This window comes from Eschrichtius robustus, chromosome 2, assembly GCF_028021215.1.
Source record: "Eschrichtius robustus isolate mEscRob2 chromosome 2, mEscRob2.pri, whole genome shotgun sequence".
In the NCBI taxonomy this organism is placed as follows: Eukaryota; Metazoa; Chordata; class Mammalia; order Artiodactyla; family Eschrichtiidae; genus Eschrichtius; species Eschrichtius robustus.
The window spans coordinates 87,962,470-87,979,577 of record NC_090825.1 but is presented as its reverse complement, the minus strand read 5'-3'; the positions used below and the strand labels follow the sequence as shown (position 1 = coordinate 87,979,577).

At 35.3% G+C, this 17,108-nt stretch overlaps 1 protein-coding gene and 1 non-coding gene across 3 annotated transcripts in view; both read left to right on the top strand.

The window, feature by feature from the left end:
* The window catches only part of FBXL17 (F-box and leucine rich repeat protein 17), a 471,945-nt gene that overhangs the window by 307,563 nt on the left and 147,274 nt on the right, over positions 1-17,108 (top strand). For both annotated transcript variants that reach the window (XM_068535700.1, XM_068535699.1), the window contains one exon: positions 2,497-2,573. In XM_068535700.1, the coding sequence (XP_068391801.1) occupies positions 2,497-2,573 (77 nt within the window). The remainder of the gene's footprint in view (positions 1-2,496; positions 2,574-17,108) is intronic.
* On the top strand, positions 209-315 carry LOC137760397 (U6 spliceosomal RNA). The gene has a single exon (XR_011073342.1). It is a non-coding gene; the product is annotated as a U6 spliceosomal RNA (small nuclear RNA).

Genomic DNA, 17,108 nt, shown 5'->3' with positions numbered 1-17,108 from the left:
TCACATCCATGAAATATGTGATATTTAAATTAAAAAAATAATAATTTTTGTTAAAAATCTTCCAAGGAATACTTCTTTTTCCTCCATGAATTCCTATTTGCGGAATAGTTTTATGTTGTGCATAACTTTTAGCACACTGGCTGTGATTACAGGGTAATTAAAAGTATTTGGAAAACCTTATGTGACTGAACTTTTAAAAGCAGAGCAAGTGCTAGCTTCGGCAGCACATACACTAAAATTGGAACAATACAGAGAAGATTAGCATGGTCCCTGCGCAAGGATGACACACAAATTCATGAAGCATTCCTTATTTTTAAAATAATTAATTAATTAATTTTTAAAAAATTTTAAAAAAGAACAAAAATCCTAGGTGATCCTTTGTAAAAGCAAAGTGTTTTTCTCTTATGTTTCTCTTTTTTTTCCTCTAAAAGATATGTACTATACTGTTTTTATTTCTTAATCACGTGTTTTCTCTTGGCTATTGCCTCTTGAGTAAGCTAAATATATGTGTAATATCTATTCATAGCTTTTCTCTGTCATGTAGGGAGGAAACCTGATGCTCATAGCCTTTCATCAGTTTTAGGACAGTTTTTATCCAGTGATTGATTATCTGATTTTGTGTGAATACCGGTTTTTGTTGCCTATGAAATAGCATTTGATCTGGCTTGTACACTGAAATCAATTTGTGTTATTTGCTGTCTGTAGTCTGCTTTGTGTGTCTTTAATGTTCACGTGTGCTTGTAGCATACCTAATATAGAATCAAGTGGCAGGAACACAAATAGAATATTGTATTTGCTTAGAGTTTTTCCATAATCAGATGTTTTGAACTATTTGAAAAGACCATGAGAACAAAATAAATGATATGAACATTATTTCTGCACTAACTTATTTCATTTTGTGGTGGTCATACAAAATGTTGGATCTGCTAACTTTTTTGGTAGGTAATGGAGGAGGAAAGTGAGCTATGTATATTTGATACGGTAGAAAGTAGACTTTTTATTAACTATTTATAATATTATAATCATCTAGGGCCTTTACTTTTATCCTTAGTATGTAAAAATTAGTTTTTAAAGTCATATGTAAAACATGGTTGTTGCCTGTAATGTTTTATTTTCCCTTTTTTATGACTTTATTCAAATATTACAGTAAAGCGAAATGACACGGAATTAGGTTTAAAAATTTCCCTTCATAATAAGCTGTATGAATCATAATTACATTGTTACTGTCTTAAGTTTTCTGTTGTAACAATGGAAGAGCTTACCCATTTTTATCATATATCTTTTTTTTTTAAATAGCCAAAAAAATGTTTATTCAGTTATTCTGAGGAACTTAGAAATGTTTATCATTCCATTAAAACAATATTCTATAAAAATATTTTTAAAAGAAAAATATGTCTTCTCTATAACTAATTTAACCTTCAGTAATAAATTATGTGAAGTAAAATTGTATAAAATTTCCTGACATTTTATGAAGATACCTACAAATAAGCCAGACAGCAGATAAAATATCTGAAAGACAGAGATGGATACTCAGTAATTTTTTGATGGATTACACACATAGGTATCAAATTACTTGATCCTTACTTTCTAGAAAAGGTTAATGACTCTTTTTGCTTTTACCCTTTTACTTAACTGTTATTTATAAAGATTAAAACAGGGGCTGCATTGAAGGATGCATATGCCAATGTGTCAGTTTGACTGTACAGGTTTTTCTGATAATTCAGGGAACTGAGCCACGCTGTTAATCATTGTTTTCAAAGTTCATTCAATTCTGTACTACATGTTCCACTACGTCCATTAGAGCAGAGTACACCATTCAAAAACCTTTTAACTGAAATGAAACCAGAAAAGACTTTAAATCTTACATATCTATATTATGAAAATGGCCTATATGGATGCAACAATTCATTTAAAATGTTAAGAATAAAACATTTTAAAGTAAAAGATTTTAAAGTTCTTATGTGTACGATTTTTCTTTCATCTTTAATCAGTGTTACAGATTTTTAAACCATTTTTATTTTGAATAAAATTTCACAAGATGTGTACTTCAGTGTTATCAAAGTCCCTCATTAATAATTAAACCATGAGCAATATTACCGTTCTTTTATAATGACCATCTGTCTATATTCTACACTTTCATTACATTATTTTTTATGTAAATAACATACGTTCATTATATAGCACATGTTTACTAATCCTTTATTACCAAATGTAACACTACTCTTACAGGAATCTCTCTCTTTCATCACTTTGGTTTTAAAAGATGTGCTAGTCATAAATGTATTTAGTTAAAGTCATTTAGGTATTAGAGCACTTGAGTTTAAAGCAGGGAATATAATACCTTTTCCTGAAACACCTTGAAAGAGGTTTGTTGAAAGGAGAGAGCTGTGGCATTCCTCAAACGCGGACCTCCTCCTGTTATAGTCCTGGCCAAACTCTTGCTAATTTAACTTGAAACGCATTAGTGTAACTCACCATTTTTTGTGTGTGTTTTAGGTGTGTGGAGGTCATTGCAAAGGAAGGACAAAACCTGAAAGAGCTGTATTTGGTGTCCTGTAAAATCACAGATTATGGTATGTAATGAGCCATTGTCCTAATCATTTTCAAGAATAAAAAGGTACAAGATCTTTGAAAGCTTTTTTAAAAGAAATCAAAAGCTACTAACTCGTAGAGACTATGAGATTTATCTTTACTTGTACTCTCTGATCATACACCCCTGAATCAAGAAATCATGAAAATGGAACCAGAGTAAAAATGAACATGTATATCAGTTTATCACCACATGTAAATTATACACACATATGTGCACATGCACATACACACTCACATAGGATTAAAAAGTATGGCTAAAATTGCTGTACGATGAAAATAAATACTAGGATAATTAAATATTTGATATAATAAATATAACTAAAGAAATTATTACATTGAGTTGATTTGCTTAATTTAATGTCATGTAAAATGCATTCTTGTGCCATTCCAAATGCCAACCTTCTTAATGCCTTAAATTCTTTAAAACGCTGGAAACTTCTAATAGGAAGTTAAGATATACAGGAAGTAAAGGGTATACATTTGTTTGTAAGAGTTTAAATTATCTTAATTTTAAATATCCCTTTAAAGTGGAGAAAAGCAAGTTGTTTTATAAAAATATGAAAAGTATGAAATCATCCTATTGGAGTAATAAAGAAAAGTAACCTAGCCTTTCCTTTTTCATTCAGCTTTATATATTTTTTCCTATTAATTTGCATATGTAACCTAAATACAGAGTTTTAACTAATTATTTGGCTTTGTGGGAGACTAAAATGGTTTCCATTTTTCTTTTCTGATTTTTAAATTTGTTCCTTTAAACTGGAGAATATGCTTTCTGCCTTGAAGGGAACTAATAATCCATTAAGTTTTTTATTGTTAACTCCAACATATGCTAATAACTGACTCCAATCCTAAGATGTCATACTGACCATCTGCCCTGGGTGGGAGAGTTGTATTTTATCAGCTACTAAATTCATCCTTTGGAAAAATTCTATGAAAGCTGTAACAAAAAATAAAAAATAACATAAAGGATTTGGCTTGAAAATAACCCTAATTTCTTTTCAAAGTTTATTTTTTGAGAATGATAAATGTCTTACATGGATTTATCCATAATGTTTCTGGGTTGTTGTCTTTTTCCTAATTATACCATGAGAAAGGAGTGTTTTGATATGTTTTCTTTTTCCTTGTAGTTTGTTTTCTGGTTTGGCATATTAGATTGCCACTTAGATACAGTAACTCTAAAACCTCCAATATCTCCCTATTGTCTAGGCCTTAGAGTGTTCTCTCTGCCCAACACAGGGCATATCCTCAATACCTGTAGATTTGTTAATTAACTAGTACATTCATTCGTTGCAAACTCTTTACGTGGCATTCAAGATCCTTTACCATTAGTCTCCTACCTGCCCCTCCAACCTTACTTTATATTTCTCCCTTTTACCTGTTTGCTGTCAATGTCAGATTGCTAATTGCCAGGAGAGCTATGGATTAAGTTCCTTAGAATGAACTCTTCAAGGTCCTGCAGTGGAAAATGTTGCTAAAGTTACACTCTGTCCCAGTACCAGTTAAGTTAGCCAAGTGCAAAGAAATGTTCCAGAAGATACGGAAAAGAGAAAAAGCTTTGGACTTGGGACAGATCTGGGATCAAGTTCTGTCTTCGTTCCTTGTTCTTTGGCCTTAGGGAAGTTCCTTCACGTCTCTGAGGCTGTTTCCTCATTTGTGAATTGACTTCATGCTCCTATGTGTACCTGGTACCTAGTCTAATGATTAGCACAATGTATACTGCTGAGAAAAATTGCTTTCCTACAGGAGTGGGACAGACAAAAGATTCACACAAAATTCTTCTACCTCACTTTCCTTTCCTTGGAAGGAAGGAAGGTTTATTGCTATTGTTTATTGCTATTGTTTAGTGATATTCTCAGGTTCTGATATTTTGAGATCTCAGGATTTTTTTTCTCCTGGTGAGGTGAAAACTGTTAGAACTTTGCCCATGTGGTTTGCATTTATTCCTATCTCTGAATTATTTAGGTCAGCGGTTCTCAACCCTCTCTGCACATTAGGATCACCTGGGGAGTTTCTAAAGCATTCTGATGCCTGAACCTTACACAAGACTAATTAAATCAGAATTTCTAGGAGGTGGGGCCCAGGCAATAAAACCTGCCTAAGTGATGTCAATGTCAGCCAAAGTTGAGAATCACTGATCTAGTCTAGTTGAGAGGAAGTAGAAGTGAAAATTTTGAGGACTTCCTCCCTCCACCCAGACAAGAAATCTATCACGGTTTTTTTCATACCTCAGTCTCTCCAGCTTTCAAGCGCTCTGCCCCACCTAGTCTCTCTTCCTTCTTCCTTGCGGTTTTCAGTGTTCTAAGGATTTGTGGCGAAAGTCTCTGTGCATCTGTTGGTTCTGTTTTTCAAAATGTTTGGGCACAGTTGAGGATGAGGGGGAAAGGTCAGTAGTTTATGAGATTTTACTATAATTGCTACTTGATTTTAAAATTAAAAGAAATTACTAAACACTCAGCTCAGCGCATCTTTTTTTACTCTGGCACCATGCCAATAACACGTGAACAATTTTTGTCAAAAAGACAGCAAGAAAGATTCTTCATTGTAACCAGAGAAACAGCATGTTATTGGAGGTCATTGCTCTACTAGGGGAGGCTGTGATCCCTTGCCCTGTGTTAATTATAAATTTTAAGAAGGAAAAGCAGATGCTTTCTTCCTTCTTTAACTGGATAATTAAAGACATATTCTGTGGGACTTTTTGATTTTTGAGGCTACTTAGAAATTGTAAAATTTGATGTACACCTGTTACCAGGGTAATTTCATCCTTTAAGAGACTACTCCCTAATTCTGCTTCCTATTGCTTTGCTCATATTCTAGCTAGTCTCCTCCTCACCTCCTTTTTCTTTGGTGCTGTGTTCGTACTTGTTTTCAGTACAGTATTCTGAGATTTTTGAAGTTTTTTTGCAGGATGCATTGATTCAGAAACAGCAGCTCTCCTGGCTTATCATTTGTAATTTTTCTCAAGATTCTCACAGTTGTTGAGTGTAGTATTATACTACTTAGCAACACCTGCCCAGGCTGTTAGGAAGTTATGTTCATTTTAATTGATATATGATACAGTTGTCATGAAGAAAACTATCATTCTAATAGGCTTCTTATTCCCCAGATTGAACATAGATCTTTATGGTAAAGGATAACAATTATAAACAAATCAATAATTCAGGCACAGCTAAATGGAAAATACAGTCTTGGGAAATTGCTCCCTGAAGAGAAATCTAAAATTGTCACTCTTCTATCACTAAACAAATAAATGTTATAGGTCGTATCGTGGGAAAAAAACTCAAACTGAGTCAGAGAAGTAGGTTAGAATTTGCCTCTTCTTTGTGACCTTGAGCAAGTTACTTAATCTCTTAGTTTTGTCATCTGTTAAGCACATGATAATACACACCATAAAAGGTAGTGAAAATGAATATAAAACATCTGTGTTGTGCCTGGTGGCATAGTGGATAGTCACTAATTGGCAGTTTTTATAATTATAGAATCATCTCTTTTTCTGAAGAAGAATCAGCCCTCCTCCTCCAAGTGTGGCTTTCTGTTTGTGGGAATCATTATTTAGAAGTTTGACCTGTATTAGTCTCTACATGCCTAGTTGACTTCCACACCTAAGCTATCTAAACCAGATTCTTATTAGTGGGGAATAAAAAGAAAGATGCAGCGAAAAGTATAAAATCTTTAATTTGTCTCCCTATCTTAGGTTTCTTGCTTATCTCTTCTTTATGTTACCATCATTTTTGTTTGGATAATTTCCTCTTGGCTTCCCTTATGCTTTTGTTTTTTGTTCTTATAATAATTTATCAATTAGTAATTTCCAACCAACCTTTCTGCTCACCTTCAAACACTTTTCTGTTGAAAAATCTCCTCCTTCAGAACAGTGTATCCTTAGGATTAAAGGGAAAACAACTTGTATCATTCAAGCCTACAGAGGTCAGAGCCAGTCTTACTCCAGCTGCAAGGCATAGAACATGTGGTATAGTAAATGGGATGGATGAATAAAGCCCGTATCTCCATTAGCATATCCGTAGTGAAGGTTACCAGTGTGACCCTGTGTCAGGGAGCAGTTGTAAAAAGGACCCAGGTTCCTTTCTGGGTTGTTATCACATTTCCTTTGACTTTATTTAGCACTCCTCAGGGCCCTTGAAATACACTCTAGAGGATATCTTTTTGCTTCCCATCTCAAGTTGTCAAATAACCTTTTAATTAAAGAGGACTGTAAACACTCAACTACTGACATGATGTCTGGGGCCTACAAGTCTCTGACAACCCACAGGCTCATCTGGGCCGCTCCACGTTCTCCTGTCACTCCCGCAGGCCCTGGGGCTGCTCTCTGAGGACAGTCTTTGACTGCCCCTTACTCTGCTTGCCAATGCGCTTCTGCCTGATCTGGGACTTTTAAACCTAACCCCGGGACTTCCCTGGCGGTCCAGTGGTTAAGACTTCGCCTTCCAATGCAGGGGGTGCGGGTTCGATCCCTGGTCGGGGAGCTAGGATCCCACATGCCTCGTGGCCAAAAAACCAGAAAAACATAAAACAGAAGCAGTATTGTAACAAATTCAATAAAGACTTTAAAAATGGTTCACATCAAAATAACCTTAAACCTAACCCCAAGGCATGCCATAAAAGCTTTTGGATTGCTCTGGGCAAAAGGTCTTCCAAGGCAAGGAGGTCATTTGTTCCAGTGGTTATCATGTGAGATGTCATTTCAGTTGGTCTGCCACACGACAGATGTGATGTATATTCATTCTGTTAACAAATATTGATTCAGTACCTACTATGTGCTGGGCTCTGTGCTAGAGGCAGGACATGTAGTTTCTGCATTCCTGGAGCTTTCATCCTGTTGGGATCCAGAGGACAGGGCTGGCCTGCTTATTAAAAAAAAGAGAGGAAAAAAAAAAAAGAAACAGGTAATGCATCTTTTTCCAGACAAGAAGAATGGCAGGGAGTGCCTGCTGCCATAAATCTTTGCTTTGGTCTAACCCGTACCTCACCCCAGCCTTGTTGGCCTTCTGACGCTATAGAAAGATTAATAAGTTGTACATTCGCTACCTCTTCTTGGAATACCAGACCTCTTTAGCTATTAGTTAACCCAAATTGGGATCTGGGATACATTTTCAAAATAAGCACACTGAAGAAACAAAAAGAGATCCCAAGAAGCAGTCTGGGTTATACTAGTATCAGGAGTGTTTCATTTTTTTTTTTTTCTTGCCAAACCAACACTGATCTATTATTCAAGAAAAAAATCTTATACCAAAAATAATTTTGCTCTTTCTTACACCATCTTATTTTTCATATTATTAGGTATGCATTACATACAATGATGTTCCAGTTAAAATTTAATTCTTGGTTTTTTTCTTTTATGTTTTGTCTCATTTTCAAATTGTATTTCAAACTGCTCCAAGGTTGCTGGGTAAGATTCACCTCCTTTTGTCAGCAGGAATAACTCTAATAGTTGTCAAGTGACAGAGAAGAACTTTAGAAAATACAGTTGTAAGTCAAAAAGAATCTTATTGTTTACTGTTGATTATTCACACTTTCTCTCCATTCTGTCATTTAAATATAGATAGCTTTTATTGTTTCTAACAAAATAGTACTAAATTGCTAAATCTTCTACTGTTGCAAATTCCCCTTGTTTTTATGTCCATCTTAAAAGTTATTTCTCTCCACTTCTAATTCTTTCATTCCTGGAATTCCTCACTATTGTATTTGTGTCTACTGTTGTACTTAGCAAGGGTTATTTTCTCTTTTTTCTTTCTTTTCAGTAATTGTCATGATTTTTCACCAGAAATTTGGTATTTAATTATAACTGTTTTCTAAATGCTTTTTTTTTTTTTTTTTTGCTCAACAGCAAAGAAATTGTTGACTTTCTTCCCTATTTCCTAGGTCATCCTAAGCCTGCAGCTATATAACCCTGAAATAAAAGACTGAACAATAACCATGCTTATCATAATAGACTTTCATCTCAAATGTATTGAGAAGCACTTCTTAAGACTTTTTTTTTTTTAATGAATTTATTTATTTATTTTTTGGCCCTTGCTGCGCACGGGCTTTCCTCTAGTTGTGGCAAACGGGGGCTACTCTTCGTTGCGGTGTGCAGACTTCTCATTGCAGTGGCTTCTCATGTTGCGGAGCACGGGCTCTAGGCACGCGGGCTTCAGTAGTTGTGGCTCACGGGCTCTAGAGCACAGGCTCAGTAGTTGTGGCACACGGGCTTAGTTGCTCCGCGGCATGTGGGATCTTCCCAGACCAGGGCTCGAACCCGTGTCCCCTGCATTGACAGGCGGATTCTTAACCACTGTGCCACCAGGGAAGCCCTTAAGACATTTATTTTAAGAAAAGTCTCCCATAACCAATTCAAAGGCCATCTCTAGCTTCCTATATAATAGAGTTCTTTTTTTTTTGATTAAGGAATCTTCTAACTTACATGTAAAAGACGAATGGACCGGTTTCTGTGCTTGCCCCTGAACTTTCTTACACCTCCAAATACATTAATGTTGTTGCTGCAAATTATTTAGTTTATTAATTTTTATAGCCAAATACTCAGTTTCCATATACAACCGAATCACTAGCTGAAATATTAACTTTCCCACTTTCCTTCTCTCAACTGCTTTTAGCATTTCTAAAATAGAGTGTTTGATTTTAGTATTAATTAGCTGTTTTAGCGTTAATCTTATGAAGGAGTCCTGTTCCAGATATAAGAAATTTGTCCCAAATCACATGAAAAGTCATTTTTTGGAGTTCCTATTTTTAACCCCCACTGCTTAGTACCCTTAAGTATGCAGACTAAGCATTTGTTTTCCTTGAAATATGCTGTAGTATAAATAGAGTCATTATTGACCATTATCAGTATTGTATCAGCAATGAGTAGATCTAAAGGGGACTACAATAAACACCAAGATAACTGCAATAATACTAAATTTCTAGTATCCCACAAAATAAACAATCTTCTAATGTTTAAGACTTCTTAAAAATAGAAATTTTGAGTGGTGGTGAGTTCTCTATTACAAGAGTTATTCACACCGAGATAATCTCTCGAAAAGAATATGGAAAGATGGAAGCACTAGGTAAGGAATTGACGTACATAATGTTTAAATTTCTTTCTAATCCTGGGATTTATACTGGACCAGTTCCATTTTTGTTTCATTCAGCAAATGTTTACTGTATGTTTACTGGCTGGGTGCTGAGGAGAATACAGAGATGGGTGAGAACTGTATACTCATACATAGAGAAAGAAGACATAAGCAGTGAAAATGTTTTCCAACATATTAAGCAACATGATGGTGTCAATTTTTTTTTTTAACAAATAAGCCCTACAAGATGTAGGGGCTCAGAAGGACAAGGTCATAAGAGGCTGAAGTCTTTGGGGAAGGATTTTTGGTGGAGGAGGCATGGGAGGACAGATATGAGAAGCAAGGGCATTTGAGGTAGTACAGCCTTAGGAAAGGCTCAGAGCAAGAACAGGTGTCTGAATGGATGAGTTTGTATGCATTGGTTAATCTAAAGAAAGAGCAGAAATCATCCAAAGTGATTACGTGCACACACAGGCAAATTCTGAAGAAACCTTATGAAAATATTCTAGTTGAAAATTCAGGGTAAGTTCCAACTTTCATCTAGACTTTTCCTGTCTTATTCACCATTCCCATGGTAACAACTTCACTTAACATATATAAAAGGAAACACTACTTCGGGTTTTAACTACTAATCGAGTACCCAGTTCAATTGAAAGAAGTCAAGTGTAAATTTTCATAATAATATAATAGAATAGTTACCATTTATTGGATATTTTCTGTGGGGCATTATTCATTTAATCCCCTTAGATATGGACTGTTAGTATTCAAGCCTAGAGATGTGGAAATTGAGGCTAGGAAAGCCTCAGGTTCACACTGTCTGTGAATAACCATATGGTATGGATTCAGTGTTAAATATCTCTTGGATAACCACTCATAGGTCAGTGATATGCTTAGTAGTATTTATTACTAGAAAGCTTTGTTGGATTTTCCCAGTTGTCAAAGCTTAAACAAGGTAACTGAATCCCATGATAACCATGTTTGTCCATCTGTGTATAAAAAAACAATGTCGCAAAGCAGCTACCCCATGAGATCTAATTATATAGTTATAGAACTTAATAGGTTTAATGTGCTTATTCACTATAACTTTGTTGTGCTGCCACCAAATATCAGTTATATTCTATGATTAAACATTCCCTAGCTGGAAGATAGAGACTTTCATTGATATTCAGTGTGTATTCATGTATTCAATAAATGTTTTCTTAATTATTTCAAAATTGTATATAATTCTTCATGAGTTAAAATTTTTCTTACACTCTCTTTCTAAATTATTACCAAAAGCTTATGAAGGAAGCAGAAATATTACTTTTTTAATAGATGAGAAAATTGAGCCCAGACAGGTTTTAATTAATTAACAAAACCGGAACTATAATCTCCTCACTCCAAATCGTTTACTGGATTATGTGCAGATAACTTCTTAAATTTCTCTGCTTTTCATATAGAAATGATTTCTTCATATAAATGATCCTTTAAAAGCAATTTTAGTTAATGCCAAATGACATGTTTCATAGCATTTTTTTTAACATCTTTATTGGAGTATAATTGCTTTACAATGGTGTGTTAGTTTCTGCTTTATAACAAAGTGAATCAGCTATACATATACATATATCCCCATATCTCCTCCCTCTTGCATCTCCCTCCCATCTTCCCTATCCCACCCCACTAGGTGGTCACAAAGCACCGAGCTGATCTCCCTGTGCTATGCGGCTGCTTCCCACTAGCTATCTATTTTACATATGGTAGTATATATAAGTCCATGCCACTCTCTCACTTCGTCCCAGGTTACCCTTCCCTCTCCCCATGTCCTCAAGTCCATTATCTACATCTGCATCTTTATTCCTGTCCTGCCCCGAGGTTCTTCAGAACCATTATTTTTTAAGATTCCATATATATGTGTTAGCATACGGTATTTGTTTTTCTCCTTCTGACTTACTTCACTCTGTATGACAGACTCTAGGTCCATCCACCTCTCTACAAATGACTCAATTTCGTTCCTTTTTATGGCTGAGTAATATTCCATTGTATATATGTGCCACATCTTCTGTATCCATTCATCTGTCGATGGACACTTAGGTTGCTTCCATGTCCTGGCTATTGTAAATAGAGCTGCAATGAACATTGTGGTGCATGACTGTTTTTGAATTATGGTTTTGTCGGGTTATATGCCCAGTAGTGGGATTGCTGGGTCATATGGTAGTCCTATTTTTAGTTTTTTAAGGAACCTCCATACTGTTCTCCATAGTGGCTGTATCAATTTACATTCCCACCAACAGTGCAAGAGGGTTCCCTTTTCTCCACATCCTCTCCAGCAATTATTGTTTGTAGATTTTTGATGATGGCCATTCTGACTGGTGTGAGGTGATACCTCATTGTAGCTTTGATTTGCATTTCTCTAATGATTAGTAACGTTGAGCATCCTCTCATGTGTTTGTTGGCAATCTGTATATCTTCTTTGGAGAAAGAAATGTCTATTTAGGTCTTCTTCCCATTTTTGGATTAGGTTGTTTGTTTTTTTGATATTGAGCTGCATGAACTGCTTGTAAATTTTAGAGATTAATCCTTTGTCAGTTGCTTCATTTGCAAATATTTTCTCCCATTCTGAGGGTTGTCTTTCTGTCTTTTTTATGGTTTCCTTTGCTGTGCAAAAGCTTTTAAGTTTCATTAGGTCCCATTTGTTTATTTTTGTTTTTATTTCCATTTCTCTAGGAGGTGGGTCAAAAAGGATCTTGCTGTGATGTATGTCATAGAGTGTTCTGTCTATGTTTTCCTCTAAGAGTTTTATAGTGTCTGGCCTTACATTTAGGTCTTTAATCCATTTTGAGTTTATTTTTGTATGTGGTGTTAGGGAGTGATCTAGTTTCATTCTTTTACATGTAGCTGTCCAGTTTTCCCAGCACCACTTATTGAAGAGGCTGTCTTTTCTCCACTGTATATTCTTGCCTCCTTTATCAAAAGTAAGGTGACCATATGTGCATGGGTTTATCTCTGGGCTTTCTGTCCTGTTCCATTGATCTATATTTCTGTTTTTGTGCCAGTACCATACTGTCTTGATTACTGTAGCTTTGTAGTGTAGTCTGAAGTCCAGGAGCCTGATTCCTACAGCTCCGTTTTTTCCCTCAAGATTGCTTTGGCTATTCGGGGTCTTTTGTGTTTCCATATACAAATTGTGAAATTTTTTGTTCTAGTTCTGTGAAAAATGCCATTGGTAGTTTGATAGGGATTGCATTGAATCTGTAGATTGCTTTGGATAGTACAGTCATTTTCACAATGTTGATTCTTCCAATCCAAGAACATGGTATATCTCTCCATCTGTTTGTATCATCTTTAATTTCTTTCATCAGTGTCTTATAGTTTTCTGCATACAGGTCTTTTGTCTCCTTTGGTAGGTTTATTCCTAGGTATTTTATTCCATAGCAGTTTTTTAAAGTACAGATATTTCTAAAGATACACAGTTGTATCATTCTCAAAAACATAAGCAATTGTTCTCTTCTTTAAGTTCTTCCTTAAACCTGGGCTCAGAAGTTCCTGGGGCCTCAGAGTCATCACCTGCGTCAGGTGCCCCTTACTTTTCTTCTCTTAGGAGAGCCTCTTCCGAGAATGTCCTCTGAGAAGTCAAAATTGAATCTCTCTTCAGTGTGGCTTTGCTCTCTGCCTCCTTTATGCTGTTTAGCATCAGTGCTCCTCATTTTCTGAAATATCATGAGAAGTAGGAGCAGAAAGGGGGTAAAAACCCAAGGGCTGCATCTCTTCCTCCTAAAGCAGTAAATTATATCTACAAGTGCTCTCTTAGAGTCTCACCTTCTCTTTAAGATAATTTAAGATAATTTTGCCCTCCCCAGCTGTGTGTTTGACTAAATCTCCTTCACTATTTACTGGTTAATTAGCCTACTTAAGACACTTGGCATCTGATTTATTTTGGCGAAAAAAAAAACAACGAAAAAGCAAAACAAAACAAACGTCCTCCAAGTTTCCCATTAGAAAATGATATTAACACTCATAGCAAAATATAAATTAAACATTAAACTAATTGATTTTACTGTATGTCTTTCACAAATGAGTCTCACATTGTTATATCCATTAACACTGGTAGGATTAAACCTTACCAGAAGTTCTTTCTCTTTTTATTTATTAGCAGGACTTCCTTATTATTAAGAGCAACTTTCCTTTATTGACTTCTTGGTTTACTTGAGTTCAATTTATATAGGAAAGGAAGGAATAATACATGATTCTTTCTCTTTATTTACCAGTTTTTAACATGCTAATTTCATTTCCATTATTCTTCAAAGGTGACCAATGAGGTGTTGTTGTTGCTTTTGTTTAAGTATTATTAGAAACTCAATAATCCATTGCAGTTATTTTTAAATTGATACTCAAATTGTCCTATCTTTTGGTAGTACATGCTTCTTCAAAATTGTTCCCACGTCCATTTGACATAGACTGATTATGTCAAGGTATGCCCGGCTCATCTTGTGCATTTCGTGCTGCAGACATGGCATCAGCTGTTTTTCTAAAGAACTTTGGTTCTTCGAATGAATTAGGCTTTTTTAAAAAATGTATCTTCAAAGTCTGTGCTGCTCTCTGAATCTTACATCACAGTATTTTCTGTATTTTAGGCCTCCAGCTTAAAACCTATTTTAGATCTCATCACAAGTCCAACCTTTCCATTACAACTCAGTAACATCAGCCCCCTGGGTTTTAGAGAATCCTCATTTAGGGATTCTCAACACACTAGAAATTTCTAGTTCCTTACACAGGCATACCTTGTTTTATTTTGCTCTGCCTTATCGCACTTTGTAAATACTGCGATATTTACAAATTGGAGGTTTGTGGCAACCCTATGTCGAACAAGTCTCTTGGCACCATTTCTCCAACACATTTGCTCATTTTGTGTCTCTGTGTCACATTTTGGTAATTCTCAAAATGTTTCAAACTTTTCCTTTATTACTTTATTTCTTATTGTGATCCGTGATCAGTAATCTTTGGCGTTACTACTATGACTCACTGAAAGCTCAGATGATGGTTAGCACTTTTTAGCAGTAAAGTATATTTTAAGTTATGTACCTTGGTTTTTTAAACCATAATGCTATTGCACACATAATAGACTACAGTATAGTATAAACATAACCTTTATATGCACTGGGAAACCAAAAAATTCGTGTGACTCGCTTTATTGCAATATTCACTTTATTGTGGTGGTCTGGAACCTACCCTGCAATAGCTCCGAGATATGCCTGTATCCAACACTCTCTTAATTCTACCCACATTTTCTGCTTTTGGAGAAATTAGGGGTGGAACTTGGGAAGGAAAGATACTTTTACATTTTAGCTACCCCATCAATTTTCTGGGGATTTCCTTCTAATTTTGTCTCAGATATTCTGCATTTGTTTTAAGTAAGTCCTAAAATATGACCTCTTGGACCCATTTGGAAATACGTAGAAAAGTGTTCAAACTGTATGGTGTTACATAATCTTATTCAGGGCTTTTATACTTCCTTGTTCTACCGTGAAAAATACATTTTGCATTTAAAGTGCTTGTTGGATTTTCACCAAAGTTATTTCATCACTTACTAGAATGACGAGCAGTTTGTAAAACACTGCTCTAGTTCATCTCCTTCAAAGTATAGATAAAAACTAGACCTCTCAGTCAGTGACCTGCTTAAGAGTAGAAAACTGGTGGACTTCCTTGATTCAAAATGGACACTGTTCTTGAGGTAGAAGGTGCCAACCTTCCCAAGCTCATCAAATCCAGTGTGTTGATCTTATTATCTGTGAAATAAAGAGTTAATATTTCTTTCCTATCATATCTTTGGGAGTAAGAGAATCAAATAGATTCTCTTTATGATTTCACTTTAGGATAGATATTAAATGGAACTTTCACTTGAGGCAGAAAGGTAGTTTGGTTAATTTAATTTCCTAATTAAGTCAAACTTACTTTTAACTTGAATATTAAACTATTCATTTTAGCCCATATCCTAAAACATTCCCTTGGCTTTTTGAGACTCAGTCAATGAGAATTTATCTGTCAAATGTGTTCCTTTTCTTGGGTTTATCTGCATGACATTAAATAAATAGTTTGAACTTTTCAACTTTTCAAACAATTGTGTTGAGTTTGATGTGGCTGATGCAGCCTATGTGCCTCTGTATGCAGTGCATGCCAAATGCCTGAAAGCAACTTGTCTTTCATTGAGAATGACTGAGTATGGGCAGAGAAAAGGAGATTTTAAAAATTAGAAATAAGACGTAAACAAAAAAGTTCTCTCTGTCTTCAGGGAGTTATGGTACTCTTCTATTTTATATATATTAATATGTATGGCTTTTTTCAATGAACTACCTTCATACTGATATGATGTAAATTTTGCTTGCCAAAAATACTTTTATATGGTAAATAATTCTTAGAAGCAGAAAAAAAAGTATGTAGAAAACTAGCTAAGTACTGTTTGATGATTGATACTTGTGATATATTTTTAATCATCTCTATCTCTTTCTTAGGTTAAATTTCCCATTTTCTTTCTTTCTATTATCTCTTTCCTCACATATGGCTCTAGGAGCTTCTCCAAGAAAGCAGTTTTGCTTTGAAGATATTTCACTTCCTCTCATAAAGGATTCTTCTGTTCTTTTAGATTTGAAATCACAATAATGCCCTCATAGGATCCAGCCCCTATTCTGCCCTCTGTTTGAGAATCTTTCTGAAGTCAGCCTTGGAAAGTCAGATTTGGAGATTTGAAGTCCAGAGGTGCTTCTCTGGGCTACTGAGGATGAGACGGTCACACAGGAAGCAGCTCATGACCAAGACAAAACCATCTAGAATAACACTTTCTGAACATACTTGAGGAGAATATATTTGAAATTTTAAATCATTTATATCCTATAGTAACCAAAAACTTCTTTTAAATGAATGAGAATACAATAGTCTCCCTTATTCATGATTTCAGTTACCCACAGTCAACCTCGGTCCAAAAATATTAAGTGGAAAATTCCAGAAATAAAGTTTGTAAGTTTTAAATTTTGTGCCTTTCTGAGTAGCATGATGAAATCTTACACTGTCCCACTCCATCCCACCCAGGAGGTGAATTACCCTTTGCCCAGTGTGTCCAGGTTGCTTACTGTATCCACCCACTAGTCATAGTAGCCCTTTCAGTTCTCAGATGATTATTGGAGTATAACAGTGCTTGTGTTCAAGTAACTCTTATTTTACTTAATAATGGCCCCAAAGTTGCAAGAGTAGTGATGATGGCAATTTGGATACTCTGTTACTGTGCCTAAATTTATAAATTAAACTTTATCATAGGCATGTATGTATAGGAAAAAACATAGTACATGTAAGGTTCGGTGCTATCCAAGGTTTCAGCATCCTCTGGGGGTCTTGGAACGAATGCCCCACAGATAAGGAGGGACTACTGTTATATATATGTATTGATAATAGCACATACATATTACAATAGCATATATATGATATATA